The sequence below is a fragment of the Sphaerodactylus townsendi genome, linkage group LG07, assembly GCF_021028975.2.
Source record: "Sphaerodactylus townsendi isolate TG3544 linkage group LG07, MPM_Stown_v2.3, whole genome shotgun sequence".
Classification (NCBI taxonomy): Eukaryota; Metazoa; Chordata; class Lepidosauria; order Squamata; family Sphaerodactylidae; genus Sphaerodactylus; species Sphaerodactylus townsendi.
Genome location: NC_059431.1, coordinates 113,579,686 through 113,594,524, shown reverse-complemented (window position 1 = coordinate 113,594,524; position 14,839 = coordinate 113,579,686). Strand labels below are relative to the sequence as shown.

General features: G+C 45.5%; 2 protein-coding genes across 2 annotated transcripts in view; one reads left to right on the top strand and one right to left on the bottom strand.

The window, feature by feature from the left end:
- The window catches only part of PHC1 (polyhomeotic homolog 1), a 249,717-nt gene that overhangs the window by 124,644 nt on the left and 110,234 nt on the right, over window positions 1–14,839 (top strand). The gene's annotated exons all lie outside the window — the stretch shown is intronic.
- CARM1 (coactivator associated arginine methyltransferase 1) overlaps window positions 1–14,839 on the bottom strand; it is a 74,684-nt gene that overhangs the window by 7,532 nt on the left and 52,313 nt on the right. The window contains exons 10-13 of the mRNA XM_048503274.1: window positions 14,213–14,302; window positions 12,658–12,795; window positions 9,617–9,706; window positions 7,926–8,038 (exon numbers count right to left, since the gene is read on the bottom strand). Coding sequence (XP_048359231.1) covers window positions 7,926–8,038; window positions 9,617–9,706; window positions 12,658–12,795; window positions 14,213–14,302 — 431 coding nt within the window. The remainder of the gene's footprint in view (window positions 1–7,925; window positions 8,039–9,616; window positions 9,707–12,657; window positions 12,796–14,212; window positions 14,303–14,839) is intronic.

Here is a 14,839-nt window from a genome sequence, read left to right as displayed (position 1 = left end):
TGTGGCGGCAGAGCTTTGGCTACTGTAGGGCAGCCAGGAGAAGCAGAGCAGGGGTGAAGGACTTTGTTACGCTGTTTCCTGCCTCAACCTACAGAGGGGGTTTTTACTAGAGAGCTAGTGGCTAGATAGGGACCTAGGGATTTGACACCTTTACTCTATCATGCTGGTTCTATCCCTTTGATGTTAGACTGATACTCTCAGGGACTTCCTTCCTTCCGGCTTCTTCCTCGACCCCTTCTCACCCACTTCTTCCTACCATGCCTAGAGAGGATGGATTCGCTCACCGCGATCCATCTCCATCCAGCTAGATTAAAGATAGCATGAAGTGACTCTATCTACCTACGCTTCTACCACATCCAGGAAATGGAGTTCACTAATAAATACTCGCATTAGATCAGAAACTATAACTGAGCTCCGACTTTCTTTTTTTGTGCCAAAGCTTGTCAGCGTTACATTGGGATTCATCAGCAGCATATCAATGACGTTATCAATTTTGCAGAGGTAAGGGCTTCTGCTGTGTTCTAGCTTTTCACTTGATGCAGCGTCATTTCTTGCTAACTACAGATATAAAAAGATAATCTCCAACTACCAGGAGCTCTTATCCCAACAGGTTAATGGGCCCAGCATTCCAACAAGTTATTGGGCCCCAGCATTTAAAGAGGTTAATTTTGCCTCAAAAAAAGGTTTTGGGGTGCCAGTGTTTTCGATTTTAGCCCATATTTTCTTTTTTTTTTTTACTTTGGTGATTGAGATCCCAACCTTTGTTTTACCTGTGCGTGAAAGAGCTTATGCTATGGCCGGAGTTAAGTTTCTGCTGGTTTTTTCCCAGAGGCTTAGAGAGTGCAGTCTCTAGGGATTTTTGACAAACTTTCTTTTGTACTGACTTTACGACTTGAGCCATTGGCATTGACACTAGCTGATGACTTCCTTCTTCTCGATGAATGACTTCCTCTGGATGATTTTGTGACGGAAGACTTCGAAGCTTTTCAGAGTGGCGGCCGTAGGATTGCTCGGCTCTTCTGGATCGCTGAAGACCCTCATTCACGCGTTTTTGAATGACACTTACTCAGAATAACGCTGCGACCGGCAGGGCAAAAGCGGCTTGGAAAAGAAATCAAACTCTCATTGCAAGGCCGTCGCCTTCCATGAATCATCTGCAAAACTCCAGCAATGTTTCTTCACTGCTCTTAAAATGAAGCGCCAAGGAAATGTCTGATCTAGATAAGCAGTCTACATTATTTCCTAACTCCTACCAGATGACTTTTGCACCTCTCTGTTGCTAATTCTGGAACCAGAGAGAGAAGGTTTAAAATTCTCTCAAGCTGTAGAAAGAGATCAAAATGTATATTTCACTCGTCCAGGATGTAATGGCTGGAACGATGCAGGGAAAAGTCAGCCCCTCTCAGTCTTTGGAACACACTGCCTTCAAGGCATCATTCCATTCTAAAACCAAAGGGGCATGAACCTTTAGAAATGCAAATGACCAAGAGAGAGATGGCTATGGAGAAGGGGAGCTCAACCCTTTAGCAGGAAGGGGGGGGAAACAACCCGATGGAAGAGATCGCGTGACCAATCGGAGCCAGGAGAAGTTCCTTTGATGATGTACAATTTGGCCACAGCAATAAAAATACCTACAGGCCGGCGGTTCCAACCAGGGATTCACCTCTAACTAAAGAGATCATTTGCGCTACAAAATGCCAAAAGCTATAGTCATTATGCGAATCAGCTGTTTCAGCAAGTCAGCCATGCTTCAGGGGGCAGATATCTTCGACTAAAAGATTCCCCTAAGCAAAAGGACAATCTGAGCAGAAAAGCTTTTTTTAAGGGCATGAATTTTACACAGTTTTTTTGCACATAAAAGGTGACAAAATGACTGTTTAATTGATAGTGGTGCCTCAATGCAATGTCCTCTCAACAGATTAGACTTGTTTGTAGAGGCTGAGTAAAATCCCAGAACAAAAGAATTTTACATGGGGAAATGATAGCGTATGTGAACACTCTCATCATATTCAGGGACTGCAGAGATCCCTTAGTATATTGCCTGATAATGAAGTTTGCTAATTTTACCATTGAAAATGCATATTATGCACCAGAGATGACTAAATTCTTTGCTGTCCAATAGCCTTTGAAATGGAGGAAGCAAAATTATGTAGAATTGAATTTTCCCAAAATGGGAAATGTTAACATGTTACAAAGGAAGAGGAATTGTGTCTCATTGCATCTCAAATGAATGGACTGTACCACGTTAATCAATTGCCTGATGTTCCTATGAAATGCAGAACAAAGGGTGAACTTGAACGAGAAAAATGCAATGATGATTTTCAAACCAATTTAGCAAAAGCCTGCAACCACAAAAATTAAGCTTTGAGCATATGGCATCAGCAGCCTAGGCCACTGTTAACATGATACAATCCTGAAAATGCATAAAGAAGCTTTGTCTAAAGATATTGTTTTTTTGAAAACTGTGAAACTAACTTTTCTTGTGATTCTTGTCCATCTACAAGCTAAAGCTGTGAACGCGATCTTATCCTAAAACAGAGTGAGAGAAAACGAAGCTTAATCCCTCTGGATCTAGTGCACTCTGACATTTGTGTGGGCCCTTTCCGCAGAAGAAGCGATTGGTGGTAAAATTTAAATTATTTTCCTGACATTTATTGTTGATTTATTCTGGATATGTAACCACATTTCTTTTGAGAGAAAGATCTGAGACTTTGGACAGGTTTAAAGGACTATGCTTCAGGAATGGTAAGAACAAGTTCCAGCGAGAAATATTCAAGTACTACGAAGTGATGGTGCTGGAGAATTCACATCCAGAAGCGACATGCAGGACTTACATGAAATCTGAAGGAATTCAACACCAGACCACGGTTTCCATATTGCCCAGCTCAAAATGGCACTTCAGAAGAGCTTAATCCCGAAGTCTACTGACCAAGGTAAAGGTGCATGCTCATTAATGCACACCTTCCTCAGCACTTCTGGGGAGAAGAATCATGAGCTTAACAACAGCATACATACACAATAAGGCTGTACACTAGAGCCACAGGCCTAACACCTTTTGAACTTTGGCAAGGTTACAAGCCATCAATGGCACACCTAAGAGTCTTTGGATGCAAAGCTTATGTATATGTTTGCAAAAGAAAAGCGAAAGAGTAAGTTTGAACCAAGAGCCAAGAAAGCAATCTTCCTTGGATATTCTGCTCAATCAAAAGCATATGTCGTTTGATGAACCCTGATTACATGAGATCATGATCAAAGCAGATCTGTTCAGTTTGAGGAAAAATGAAATGGCCATGTCTCCAGAGGGGGGCACACGATGACCAGACCAAGCTTCTCCCAGCAAGACTTGGCTGATGTATCCTGTATTTGCCAATCGATGCAACAGAGAGATGACAAGTATGAATTTAGATGATAACCAAGATGTATTTGATGAACCGAAGTCATGGGAAGATATATCCCACTTTCCACCACTAGAGGCGCAGAGATGGAAGCAAGCTGCACTTGATGAGATGAACTCTTTAGAACAGAGATAAAACTTGGACTTTAACAGAAATTCGCCAGAAGGAAGGAAAAGGCAATTGGCTGTAAATGGAACTTTAAGCTGGAAACATGATGCAGATGGCCAAGTGCAACGCTACAAAGCAAGATTGGTTAAGCTAAGGGCTACTCTCAAAAAAATATGGAGAAGATTATGATGAGACCTTAAGCCTCTGTTGTGAAAAAAACACACTACAGTCAGAACTTCTGCTGAGTGTTGCAGCAAGCAAAAGGATGCAAGTTCAGCACATTGACGTGAAGACTACGCTTTATTACATGGTGATTTGGATGAGACGATTTTTTATGCAGCAACCTCCAGGATTTCAAGTAAAAGGCAAGGAAAATTAAGTCTGTTGTCTCCGGCATCTCTTTACGGTCTGAAACAGGCTGCGAGGTCTTGGAATACAAAATTGGGCAAAATGTTACTTGAAGCAAAATTTCCACGGCGAAATTGAGGCTGACCCATGCCTTTATGTCAAGAACAAAATGGACAATGGACTTACTCATTTAGCATATGTAGATGATTTACTTCTAGTCTACGAGAACACAGAAGAGCTACAAAGAACTTAATACACCATCTTAGCACACAAGTTTGAAATTAAGCGAAAGCTAGGAAAGTTGCACACTACTTAGGAATCTGCTAAATAGAGAGAGAGAAAAGATGGGAGTTTCCTTTTGAATCAACAACAGAAGATTACAGACCTAATCAACTTACTGGATCTACACGATGCACATCCAGCTCCCATACCTATACAAAGTCAATTATATCAAACAAGATGATCCTGAATTCACTTCTCTCATAACTTACCAAGTATAGAGAAGCTTTTAGGAAAACTTCTATACATAAGTACATTGACCAGACCAGATATAGCAATAGCGAAAGTTGGTCTATTGTTGCAGGTGAAAGACTCAAAAGCTTCCGCACCAACAGTCAAGGACTGGAATGCCACTGAAAGGCGGCTTTCTAGATATTTGAAAGGAACCGCGACATCTTAAACTGGAAACTGCCAGCTTTAAAAGATGCTACACTAATAGCTTATGTTGATGCAGATTGGGCTGGAGACTCAACTGACAGAGCATCTGCAATGGGCAAATCATTTTCCTTGGCAATGGTCCTATTAGTTGGTCTAGTACTAAACAAGACATAACAGCAGCATCTACCACCAGAAGCAGAATATGTGTCTGCTGCTCACGTTTATCCGCGAGTTACAGTGGTTATGCCAACTCCTAAAGGATCTAGGCATAGACACACCACTTCCTATACCAGTGTATGAAGATAACCAAAGTTGCATTAAACTATCTAAACAAGAAGATGTAAAGAAGCGCACCAAGCACATTGATGTGAAGTATCACATAGTGAGAAGGCTGCAAAAGAATGGCTTCATTCAACTGATCTACTGCCACACCACTGAGATGCTTGCAGACCTCTTCACTAAACCCCTACCGAAGCCTGCTTTTGAGAAGTTTAGAAGCAAGATAAGCCTGACTACCTGAGTCAAGAAACATCGAGAGGGGGTGTTGGAAGTGAAGGACTTTGTTGCTGTTTCCTGCCTCAACCTAACAGAGGGGGTTTTTACTAGAGAGCTAGTGGCTAGATAGGGACCTAGGGATTTGACACCTTTACTCTATCATGCTGGTTCTATCCCTTTGATGTTAGACTGATACTCTCAGGGACTTCCTTCCTTCCGGCTTCTTCCTCGACCCCTTCTCACCACTTCTTCCTACCATGCCTAGAGAGAGGATGGATGCTCCTCGCATCCATCTCCATCCAGCTAGATTAAGATAGCATAGTGACTCTATCTACCTACCTTTCTATCCAGAATGGAGTTCACTAATAAATACTCTTTTTATTAGATCAGAAACTATAACTGACTCCGACTTTCTTTTGTGTAAGCTTGCCGCACATTGGGATTCATCACGCACACGCACGCACACGAGGTAAGGGCTTCTGCTGTGTTTTAGCCACCCGTGCCGCTCTGCTAACTACGATAAAGAGATAATCTCCAACTACCAGGAGCTCTTATCCCAACAACAAGAAGGAGCCCGGGCAACAGGATGACAGGGAAGATGTGGGAAACCCTAATTTCCTCTACTAAAGGTTGACGAGATACTGGGCATCAAAGCAGACCAAGACTCGCAGGCTTCCAAAGGTGTAGACTGGCGCTTTTCTAAAGATGACTTGCTGGCCAAATCCCCTCTGGGTTAGAAGAGACAGGTAGGATCTTGTCAAAGCTGCTACCTGTAAAATCCTGAGGACTTGGGGCTTTTCTCTAGCTTTGTTTTTTTTTTTTAAGTTACGCTTCAACTATGCCCTTCTCTCGGAAAGCACACAGTTTACACAAAACTCCTGGTCGCCACATCTCAAAAAGGATATCGAAGAGATAGAAAAAGTGCAGAGAAGGGCAATGAGGATGATTGAAGGATTGGAGCACCTTCCTTATGAGGAGAGGCTGCAGCGTTTGGGACTCTTTAGTTTGGAGAGGAGGCGTCTGAGGGGGGATATGATTGAAGTCTATAAAATTATGCATGGGGTAGAAAATGTTGATAGGGAGAAATTTTTCTCTCTTTCTCACAATACTAGAACCAGGGGGCATTCATTGAAAATGCTGGGGGGAAGAATTAGGACTAAGAAAAGGAAACATTTCTTCACGCAACGTTTGATTGGTGTTTGGAATATGCTGCCACAGGAGGTGGTGATGGCCACTAACCTGGATAGCTTTAAAAAGGGCTTGGACAGATTTATGGAGGAGAAGTCGATCTATGGCTACCAATCTTGATCCTCCTTGATCTGAGATTGTCAAATGCCTCCAGCTATGACCAGGTGCTCAGGAGCAGCAGCAGCAGAAGGCCATTGCTTTCACATCCTGCATGTGAGCTCCCAAAGGCACCTGGTGGGCCATTGCGAGAAGCAGAGTGCTGGACTAGATGGACTCTGGTATGATCCAGCAGGCTAGTTCTTATGTCCTGTTCAGGCAGTGACCAGTTTTGTATCGCCTTAGCTTCACCTGTACTATGGGGTTAAATGTTCCCACGCCATTATCATTATCAGTATATCTAATTCTCAACTGGGTCAGATCTGTGGCTCCTTAAACCTGGAGACTGAAGCCATAAACAGACAACTATGTCAACAAACCTGAGGAAAGCCCCATAATCTACACATTTGTTCCCATCTAACCTAAGTTCTGGGTAAAAAGAAGTCGGTCTAACATCTGCCCCACATAAATTAGTTGCAGAAAAACCTGAAATACATATTTTTTTAAATACACTTGATGGTTAACCCCGCCCCTCAAACAAGAGAAGCAGTGCCTGCAGATTTAAGAGACAAATGCCCTCTGTGGCTGTTGCTAGGCAACTGCAACAATATTGCTAGTTGAAGCCTTGGTTTTGTCAGTAAAAGGGAATGGCAGGGCTGCCTCCAGGCTGGTTTGGCCTTTGAGGGAGGAACCATCGGAGCCAGGCCCAGCAGCAATCACTGGCAGTTTGATACCAGTGCGAGTTTCCGGATTCCACAAGCCCAGCTGCTTGCTGTTGTTCAATAGCAGCTAGCACACTCAGTGGCGAAGCCACAAGGGGGCGGTGTGTGTGCGTGTGCGCGTTGTGCACCGGGCGCACGCCTGGGGGGAGCGTGCAAAAATTGCCCCAGGCCCCTCCCCCTCCGGTGCCCCCGCCCCCACCCGTGCAGCGCCCCCTTCCTCCCTTCCCACGCTTACCTTAGTTCCTTTTTCAGCCTGCAAAAGGCCTTGATCTCAGTAAAAACAGCCTGAGGAACTACAGTTCCCAGGAGACCTTGGGGCTCACAAGGTCTCCTGGGAAGTATAGTTCCCATCAGGCATTTTTTTTACTGAGAACAAGGCCTTTTGCAGGCTGAGAAAGGAACTAAGGTAAATGTGGGAAGGGGGGCGCTGCGTGGGTGGGGGTGGGGGGCAGAAAATGTAAAATGCGTGCAGGGCGCAGTTTGGCCCAGCTATGCCTCTGAGCACACTGTAATGATTACAGTGAAGGCTGCAGAGGGCACAATAGGCAGTAAGTGACATGTAGGTCACTAAGATTCAAGAATGGTCAGAAAGTCCTCCCTCCTAAGGGAACAGAGCCGTGAGTTGTCTGCTGGGCCACCCAGAAGACAGTTCAGGACACACGAATCAAGGCGTGTTCCTGGGCTTCCAGGTAAAGCTAAAGAAGCTAGGGCCAAGTAATGCCAGCAGACTGCCACCAGCCTTCTCTTTCCACAAAGAAAGCATCAAAGCCAAACCCCCATGAGAAGGTTCAGGTGGAGGGGAAGGTTTGAGTCCAGTGGACTACAGGACTCCTAAGTCCTCAGTTATTCCCTAGCACAGGGGCCAGCGCATGGTGACCAGCTTTCCTCAGGAGAAACAGACAAGAAAGTGCAATACCACCAACGCCCATCCCCGTGTTCATGTTGTAGGAGCCGCCCGTGTTCCACATGTTCTCCGAAGGAGAGGTGTAGTGAGATCCTGGCGGGGGTGAAGGGGTTGAACCTGTGTACCTGGAAAGGCAGACAAACAAAATCAATACTATCTCCCAAGTCAACATGATACATTCCCATCTGCACAAAAAGAAGTTAGCCTAAATCCTGTCTCAAGTAAATAAATAGGGAGGGTTACAAACAATAAAACCATTAAGCAAATAGACTGTGCTACAGTTCGATGGATTTGTAATTGGTTGACCGCCCAAACCCAAAGGCTGACCAAACCCAAACCCAATGGCTCATCTTCATCCTGGGGAGAAGTGACTAGTGGGGTGCCACAGGGTTCTATCCTGGGCCCAGTGCTATTCAATATTTTTATGAAACAGAGGGCATGTTAATCAACTTTCCAAATGACACCAAATTTGGAGGGGTAGCTAATAGCCCAGAGGAGAGGGTCACAATTCAAAATGACCTGGACAGATTAGAGAGCTGGGTCAAAACTAACAATATGAATTTCAACAACGATAAATGCAAGACACAACACTTAGGCAGAAAAAATGAAACACACAGATATAGGATTGGGGAACACCTGGCTTGGCAACAGTGCACGTGAAAGGGATCTGGGAGGGCTGTTCAAGAGTGCAATAGGCTGCTTTGGAGGATGGTGGAATCTGGAGGTTTTTAAAAGAGGCTGGGTGACCACCTGTTGGGAGTGATCTGATTGTATGTTCCTGCATGGCAGGGGGTTGGAACTGGATGGCCTTGTGGTCTCTTCTAACTGCATGGTTCTAGATCAGGGGTCTTCAAACAATGGCCCTCCAGATGTTCATAGACCATAATTCCCATGAGCCCTACCACTTGGCCATGCTGGCAGGGGCTGATGGGAATTGTAGTCCATGAACATCTGGAGGGCCATAGTTTGAAGACCCCTGTTCTAGATAAACAAAGCTTGCTATGTGGAAATCAACATGGCTTCTACAAAGGAAAGCGCTACCTTACCAACTTCTTGGAGCATCTTAACAAACATGTGGATAAGGGCTATCTGGTAGACATCTTATCCTTGGACTTCCAAAAGGGTTTTAATAAGGTACCTCATTAAAGATTCTTCAGTAATTGTAAGGCGGAATTGTTAAATTTTACTTATGATGTTCTTGTTTTTAACTTGTGTAAGCCATCTAGAGATGCTAGCATAAGATGGGGTATAAGCGTTTATAAATAAGTAAATAAAATAATGAATAGCAATGGGATGCAAACGCAGTAGCAAACTGATCTCTTTGTGCACCACAGATATTTGAGTCCCTCCCTTTGTTTGTATGTAGAGAACTTTCTGGTTGTTTGTCTACTGAGTTGTCTACTGAGAGTGTTTTTTTTAATATGCCGCAATAGATGGCCCCTAATATTTATTACTCAGCAAAGCTGTGTGGGAATACAATTCCCTTAGAATTTTAAAACTGTCCCCTCAGAAAGGCAATTACTCCACTTAATAAATGAAGCATGATCCAACATATCAAACCATAAATCCTGGGAGGAAGAGCGGGATGAAAACGCGACACATTCTTTTGTTTTCCAGTGGACCACAAACGCTTTCCTGTGCATGCCACAGAAGTTCTGACTTGAGGTATCGGAAAACATCCTGGTGGGCTTATCCGGACCTACCTGAAAAATGGGTTCTTCAGATCGAGGAGGTTGCTGGACTTGGAGCCTGTCTGGTCCACTTGAGCAACAATACTGATATCGTAACTCTGCCTGAAAGATAAAAGGGGGAGAGAACCTATAATGAGCCACCAGTCGATAATCCAGAAGAACCAATTCCACCCCAAGGACCTCAGAAACAAGCAGAAAGAAAGATAGACAGCCGCTGCTCTAATTTGCTTATTCAGGTAAGGAGATGGTAGTTTGGAGTGGTAGCTGTGGTGGGATTCAGCCGGTTCGCACCACTTCGGCAGGACCGGTTGTTAAAATGGTGCTTGTAAACAACCAGTTGTTAAATTATTTGAATCCCACCACCGGAACCGGTTGCTAAATTATTTGAATCCCACCACAGGTTCCCGAGAGTAAGTTACTAATTATTTGTGTATGCCGAGAGGGGGTTACTAATTGGTGATTTTGCCACATGTTTTTTGCCTTAGTTACGCCCCTTCTCTCAGCAGTAGGGCGCAGAACTTGAAGCAGTCTAGCAGGAGGTGCGCTGGCGTGCGTGGCAGCCTGCGCCTGCGTGCATTCGTTTCCCGCCCAAGGACCGGCGCAGTGGCTTGCCACAGCCCCGCCCAGGAATGCCCCGCCCCCGCCGTGCCCCGCCCAGCCCCTTTGGCGCTACGCCACAGTTTGAATCCCACCCACCATGGGAACCTGTTACTAAAATTTTGGGATCCCACCACTGGATCCAAGCCCACCTCCTTCTCAACAATCCAGCACGCAATGAACAGCTTCCCTTCTGCTGTGCCAGCCACATCTGGACAAAACCCACCACGGCCCTGAGCGCTGGCAATTCTTACATGAGAAAGAAACAAGCACGGGAGCCGGTGCAGTGACCTTTAGGGAGGACTCAAGGTCAGCCTCGGCGCCAGGTCAAAGCAGGAGGAGAATGGAGAAAAGGGCAGGCAAAACCAAGAGCTGCTGGGGATGCAAGATCCCAAGAAGCCGTCCTGAACTCCAGAGAGGCTGTGCTGGTCAAGGTGGATGGTGCAAAAAAAGACAGGCTAATATTGCCTGCAAGAGCTTTGTGAAAAGCCAAACAGCAGCCAATGTGCTCCAGTCGCAAATTAGACAGTTAATTTATATTAACTGTTTTGCTCTGCTTCTGAATGGTCCGTGGGTCATAATAAAAACCAACTGGCTGACTCTGGTTACCAGGGGAACACGGAGAAGATTCCCATTATATGGGCTTGGAATCAAGGAGCAAACAGTGGCGTAGTGGTTAAGAGCAGGCACGCTCTAATCTGAACGAACCGGGTTTGATTCCCCGCTCTGCCGCTTGAGCTGTGGAGGCTTATCTGGGGACTTTAGATTAGTCTGTGCACTCCCACACACGCCAGCTGGGTGACCTTGGGCTAGTCACAGCTCTATGGAAGGTGTTTGTTGTGACGGGGGAAGGAGTTTGTAAGCCCCTTTGAGTCTCCTCACAGGAGAGAAAGGGGAATATACATCCAACTCTTCTTCTTCAAACCAGACGCGCTTTGGGATGGCCAGGATTCTCCCACTAGCCCCAAGTGAGAATGTGGAAGCAGGATGAAAGGGTATGTTCACCCATTCATTCCTATGTCTCTGCTCTTTGGTGTGATTTAAAAGCCCCTTCCTCAAATCTATTAGTCTCCTGTGTGCAAAGAGAGTGTATATATATTTTTGCCCACCTGCAGAGCCCTTCCCTGGTATCTTCCATCCCCAATAGATAACCGTTCCACCCTGCCCCTCAAGGACGAGAAGGAGGAGGCACCACACAAGGGTCTGGGGAAAATCAGCCCACTGAGATTCACACTCATCCAGCCATGTGGCTACTGATGGCTGAGAGAAAAGGGGACCAAGGTCCTTCCAGGAAAAGTTCTTTCCTATTTTGACCACCTGGATTGATGTGAGCCAACGACCCAACAAAGCAGCCAATCGAAAGCAAACATGCTCGCCACCTGCTACAGTTGCCGGCTCAGCTGCTCTGGACAGTCAGCGCTGGGGAGACGACAGGATGGAGAGAATCAGGGGAGAGTCAAGGATTATAAACGGGTGGTCAGACAGGCTGAAGGAACCAGATTAATTTAGCCGAGCTTAATACTTGAAGATCTCTGTATGCTGTCACCCAGAGAGATTCTGCAAACCTTAAAAAACAGACTTCTAGAACAGGAATACCATACCTTGTTGGGCCAAGCAAATAAATCATGCTCACCCCTTTCTGTCGGAATAGTACCAGAACAGGGGCACATAGCCAAATACCTTGAACTATTAACTGAACCCCAACAGAGATGGATTATTACAAGGGCCAGATGCAATACTTTCCCATCGGCCATTACAAAGGGTCGCTACCTATCTATCCCTCTCCAGGATCGGGTCTGTCCACACTGTAAAAACCAAGTGGAGACTCTTGCTCACATTATACTTGACTGTCCGAGATATGTGGGTATTAGGAATTTCTCTCCTGGGCGGGTCTTAGACAAATCTGAAAGAGACTCTGACAACTCTGTTGTAGAGCTTTTCTTAAATAACACAGAGGCCGTGCTCTTGGAAAAAGTAGCAAAATTTCTTTTACAAGTGATAGAATTTTCTAAGTAATGTCCAATGCTAGATACAGTTTATCTGGCTGTGTTTTGAATGTACTTTTGATTTGTACTTCAGAAATGTCTGTAATGCTCTGGAGCCTATTTTAATATGCCTAATAAAGGTTATTGTATTGTATTGTAATTTAGCCTAGAGCAGGGGTGGCCAACCTATGGTCCTCCAGATGTCTGTGGACTACAATTCCCATCAGCCCCATGCTGGCAAGGGCTGATGGGAATTGTAGTCCATGAACATCTGGAGCACCATAGGTTGGCCACCTCTGGCCTAGAGAGAACTGAGGCTGGAAGAGGAGCAGACGTGATACTCCGAATGCCTTCGAAGACAGGATTGCGCTGAAAAATAATAGTAACGAGATGATGTCATGTGACAGGAAGGCCAGTCTGGCTGAGCGTGCAACTCGTTCAGCTGAGCACAGACGGTCCCGGCCAGCTTACCGCTTGTTGGCGATGAGAAGGCACGTCCCTGAGAGGGTGTCACCAGCCTTAGCGAAAAGCGGAGACTGAAAGAGGCACCGCACTTGGTACCAGTGGGTCAGAGGTTCTGTGGGAGCGGTTGAGAGCCAAACAGTCATTCTGGCAGAAAAAGGGAGACAACAAGAGACAGGATTAGAAAGGGCAACCTCCCTACGGTTTCGCAAGTCTTGGGCCCACCTTTCTTGAGTGGCTCCCGTCTTATTGGTGTTAGTACATCCCTGGAGCAGCAGTGGCATAGTGGTTAAGAGCAGTGTACTCTAATCTGGAGGAACTGGGTTTGATTCCCCGCTCCGCCACTTGAAGAAGAAGAGTTTGGATTTATATCCCCCCTTTCTCTCTGGTAGGAGACTCAAAGGGGCTTACAATCTCCTTGCCCTTCCCCCCTCACAACAAACACCCTGTGAGGTGGGTGGGGCTGAGAGAGCTCCCAGAAGCTGTGACTAGCCCAAGGTCACCCAGCTGGCGTGTGTGGGAGTGTACAGGCTAATCTGAATTCCCCAGATAAGCCTCCACAGGTCAGGCGGCAGAGCGGAGAATCAGACCCGGTTCCTCCAGATTAGATACACAAGCTCTTAACCTCCTTCGCCACTGCCGCTCCTGTGGAGGCTTATCTGGGGAATTCAGATTAGCCTGTGCACTCCAACACATGCCAGCTGGGTGACCTTGGGCTAGTCACAGTTCTTCTGAGCTCTCTCAGCCCCACCTACCTCACAGGGTGTTTGTTGTGAGGGGGGAAGGGCAAGGAGATTGTAAGCCCCTTTGGGTCTCCTTACAGCAGAGAAAGGGGGGAAATAAATCCAACTCTTCTTCTTCTTCCTGGTTGTTGCAATAAAATTGTCGGGTGAGCCAGGAAATGGTGAAAGAGATATTAACCAAAGAATGTGCAGTAAAGCTGGTATGTTGTTTGCAGTATCCCTTCAATGTACCGATTTCTGAACCCAAGAGTCTGGCTGTTGCTGGAGATTGAGAGATCCTGACAATCCACAGACATAAATCTGGGCAGTCACCAAATCTAGCCCGACCTGCATGGGTCTGTTTTCATTCGTAACATACATACAAAAACAACACAAAACTCAACATGAGCTTTGATTATCCATTAATTACAACACAGTAATAACCAGCAGACCATACACACCACAATTTTACAAATGCGTGAAAAGCATATATTGTTGAAGAAGAAGAAGAGTTTCGATTTAAATCCTACATTTCTCTCAGGTTATCATACAAAACTCAGATGGGAGGAAAAATGATGTTTCCTCTACCACTTGATCCACAACTTACAAGCTCGGCTGCTCAGTACTTCTCATGGATTTCAAAAATGAAAAAAAAGTAATTATTAAGTCTTAAAAATGTTAAAATGAAGACCTGTATGAATTATAACATAATCTCTAACCTTACCTTTCTGTAACATCAGTTTTAACCACAACCGTTACCATTTTAACCTATAAATCTTTGTGACATGTGTATTTCAACTTTATGCCAATAAAGGTGTTTGTACTTGTACTCTGCCACTTACATTGTACCAATGAAGGCTACGTCGAACCAGAAAGCCAGCCCGTGGACCAGACCTGAATGCAGCATGTGGAATTTGAATGGGATCTCTATCCTACAAACCAAGAGAGAAGACATCAGCACAAGAACCCTTTCCAGCCTCTCTGCCCCACAGCTCCCCTTCTCAGCCCCAGTGTGCTCTATGGTCAGCTGTTGTGCTCTATGGTGCTCTATGGTCAGCTGTTGTCTGTGAAGAATCTTAATAATGCTCAGTCCTCCCTTCTGAAGTCATTCTTCAAGCTATGAAACAGCAGGCCGAGGCCATCAATTCAGACAGTACTTTATCTTGGGCCCCTTCCGCACACGCAGAATCATGCACTTTCAATCCACTTTCAATGCACTTTGCAGCTGGATTTTACTGTGTGGAACAGCAAAATCCCCTGGCAAAACAATTGTGAAAGTGGATTGAAAGTGCATTATTCTGCATATGCAGAAGGGGCCCCAGAGGTGGGATCCAGCAGGTTCTCACCAGTTCCCGAGAGTGGGTTACTAGTTATTTGTGTGTGCTGAGAGGGGATTACTAATTGGGTTCGCTTTTCCATCTCCACGCCCTCGCCTCCCCGAGAGGCATCCTGCCTTTGAACGTGAAGGT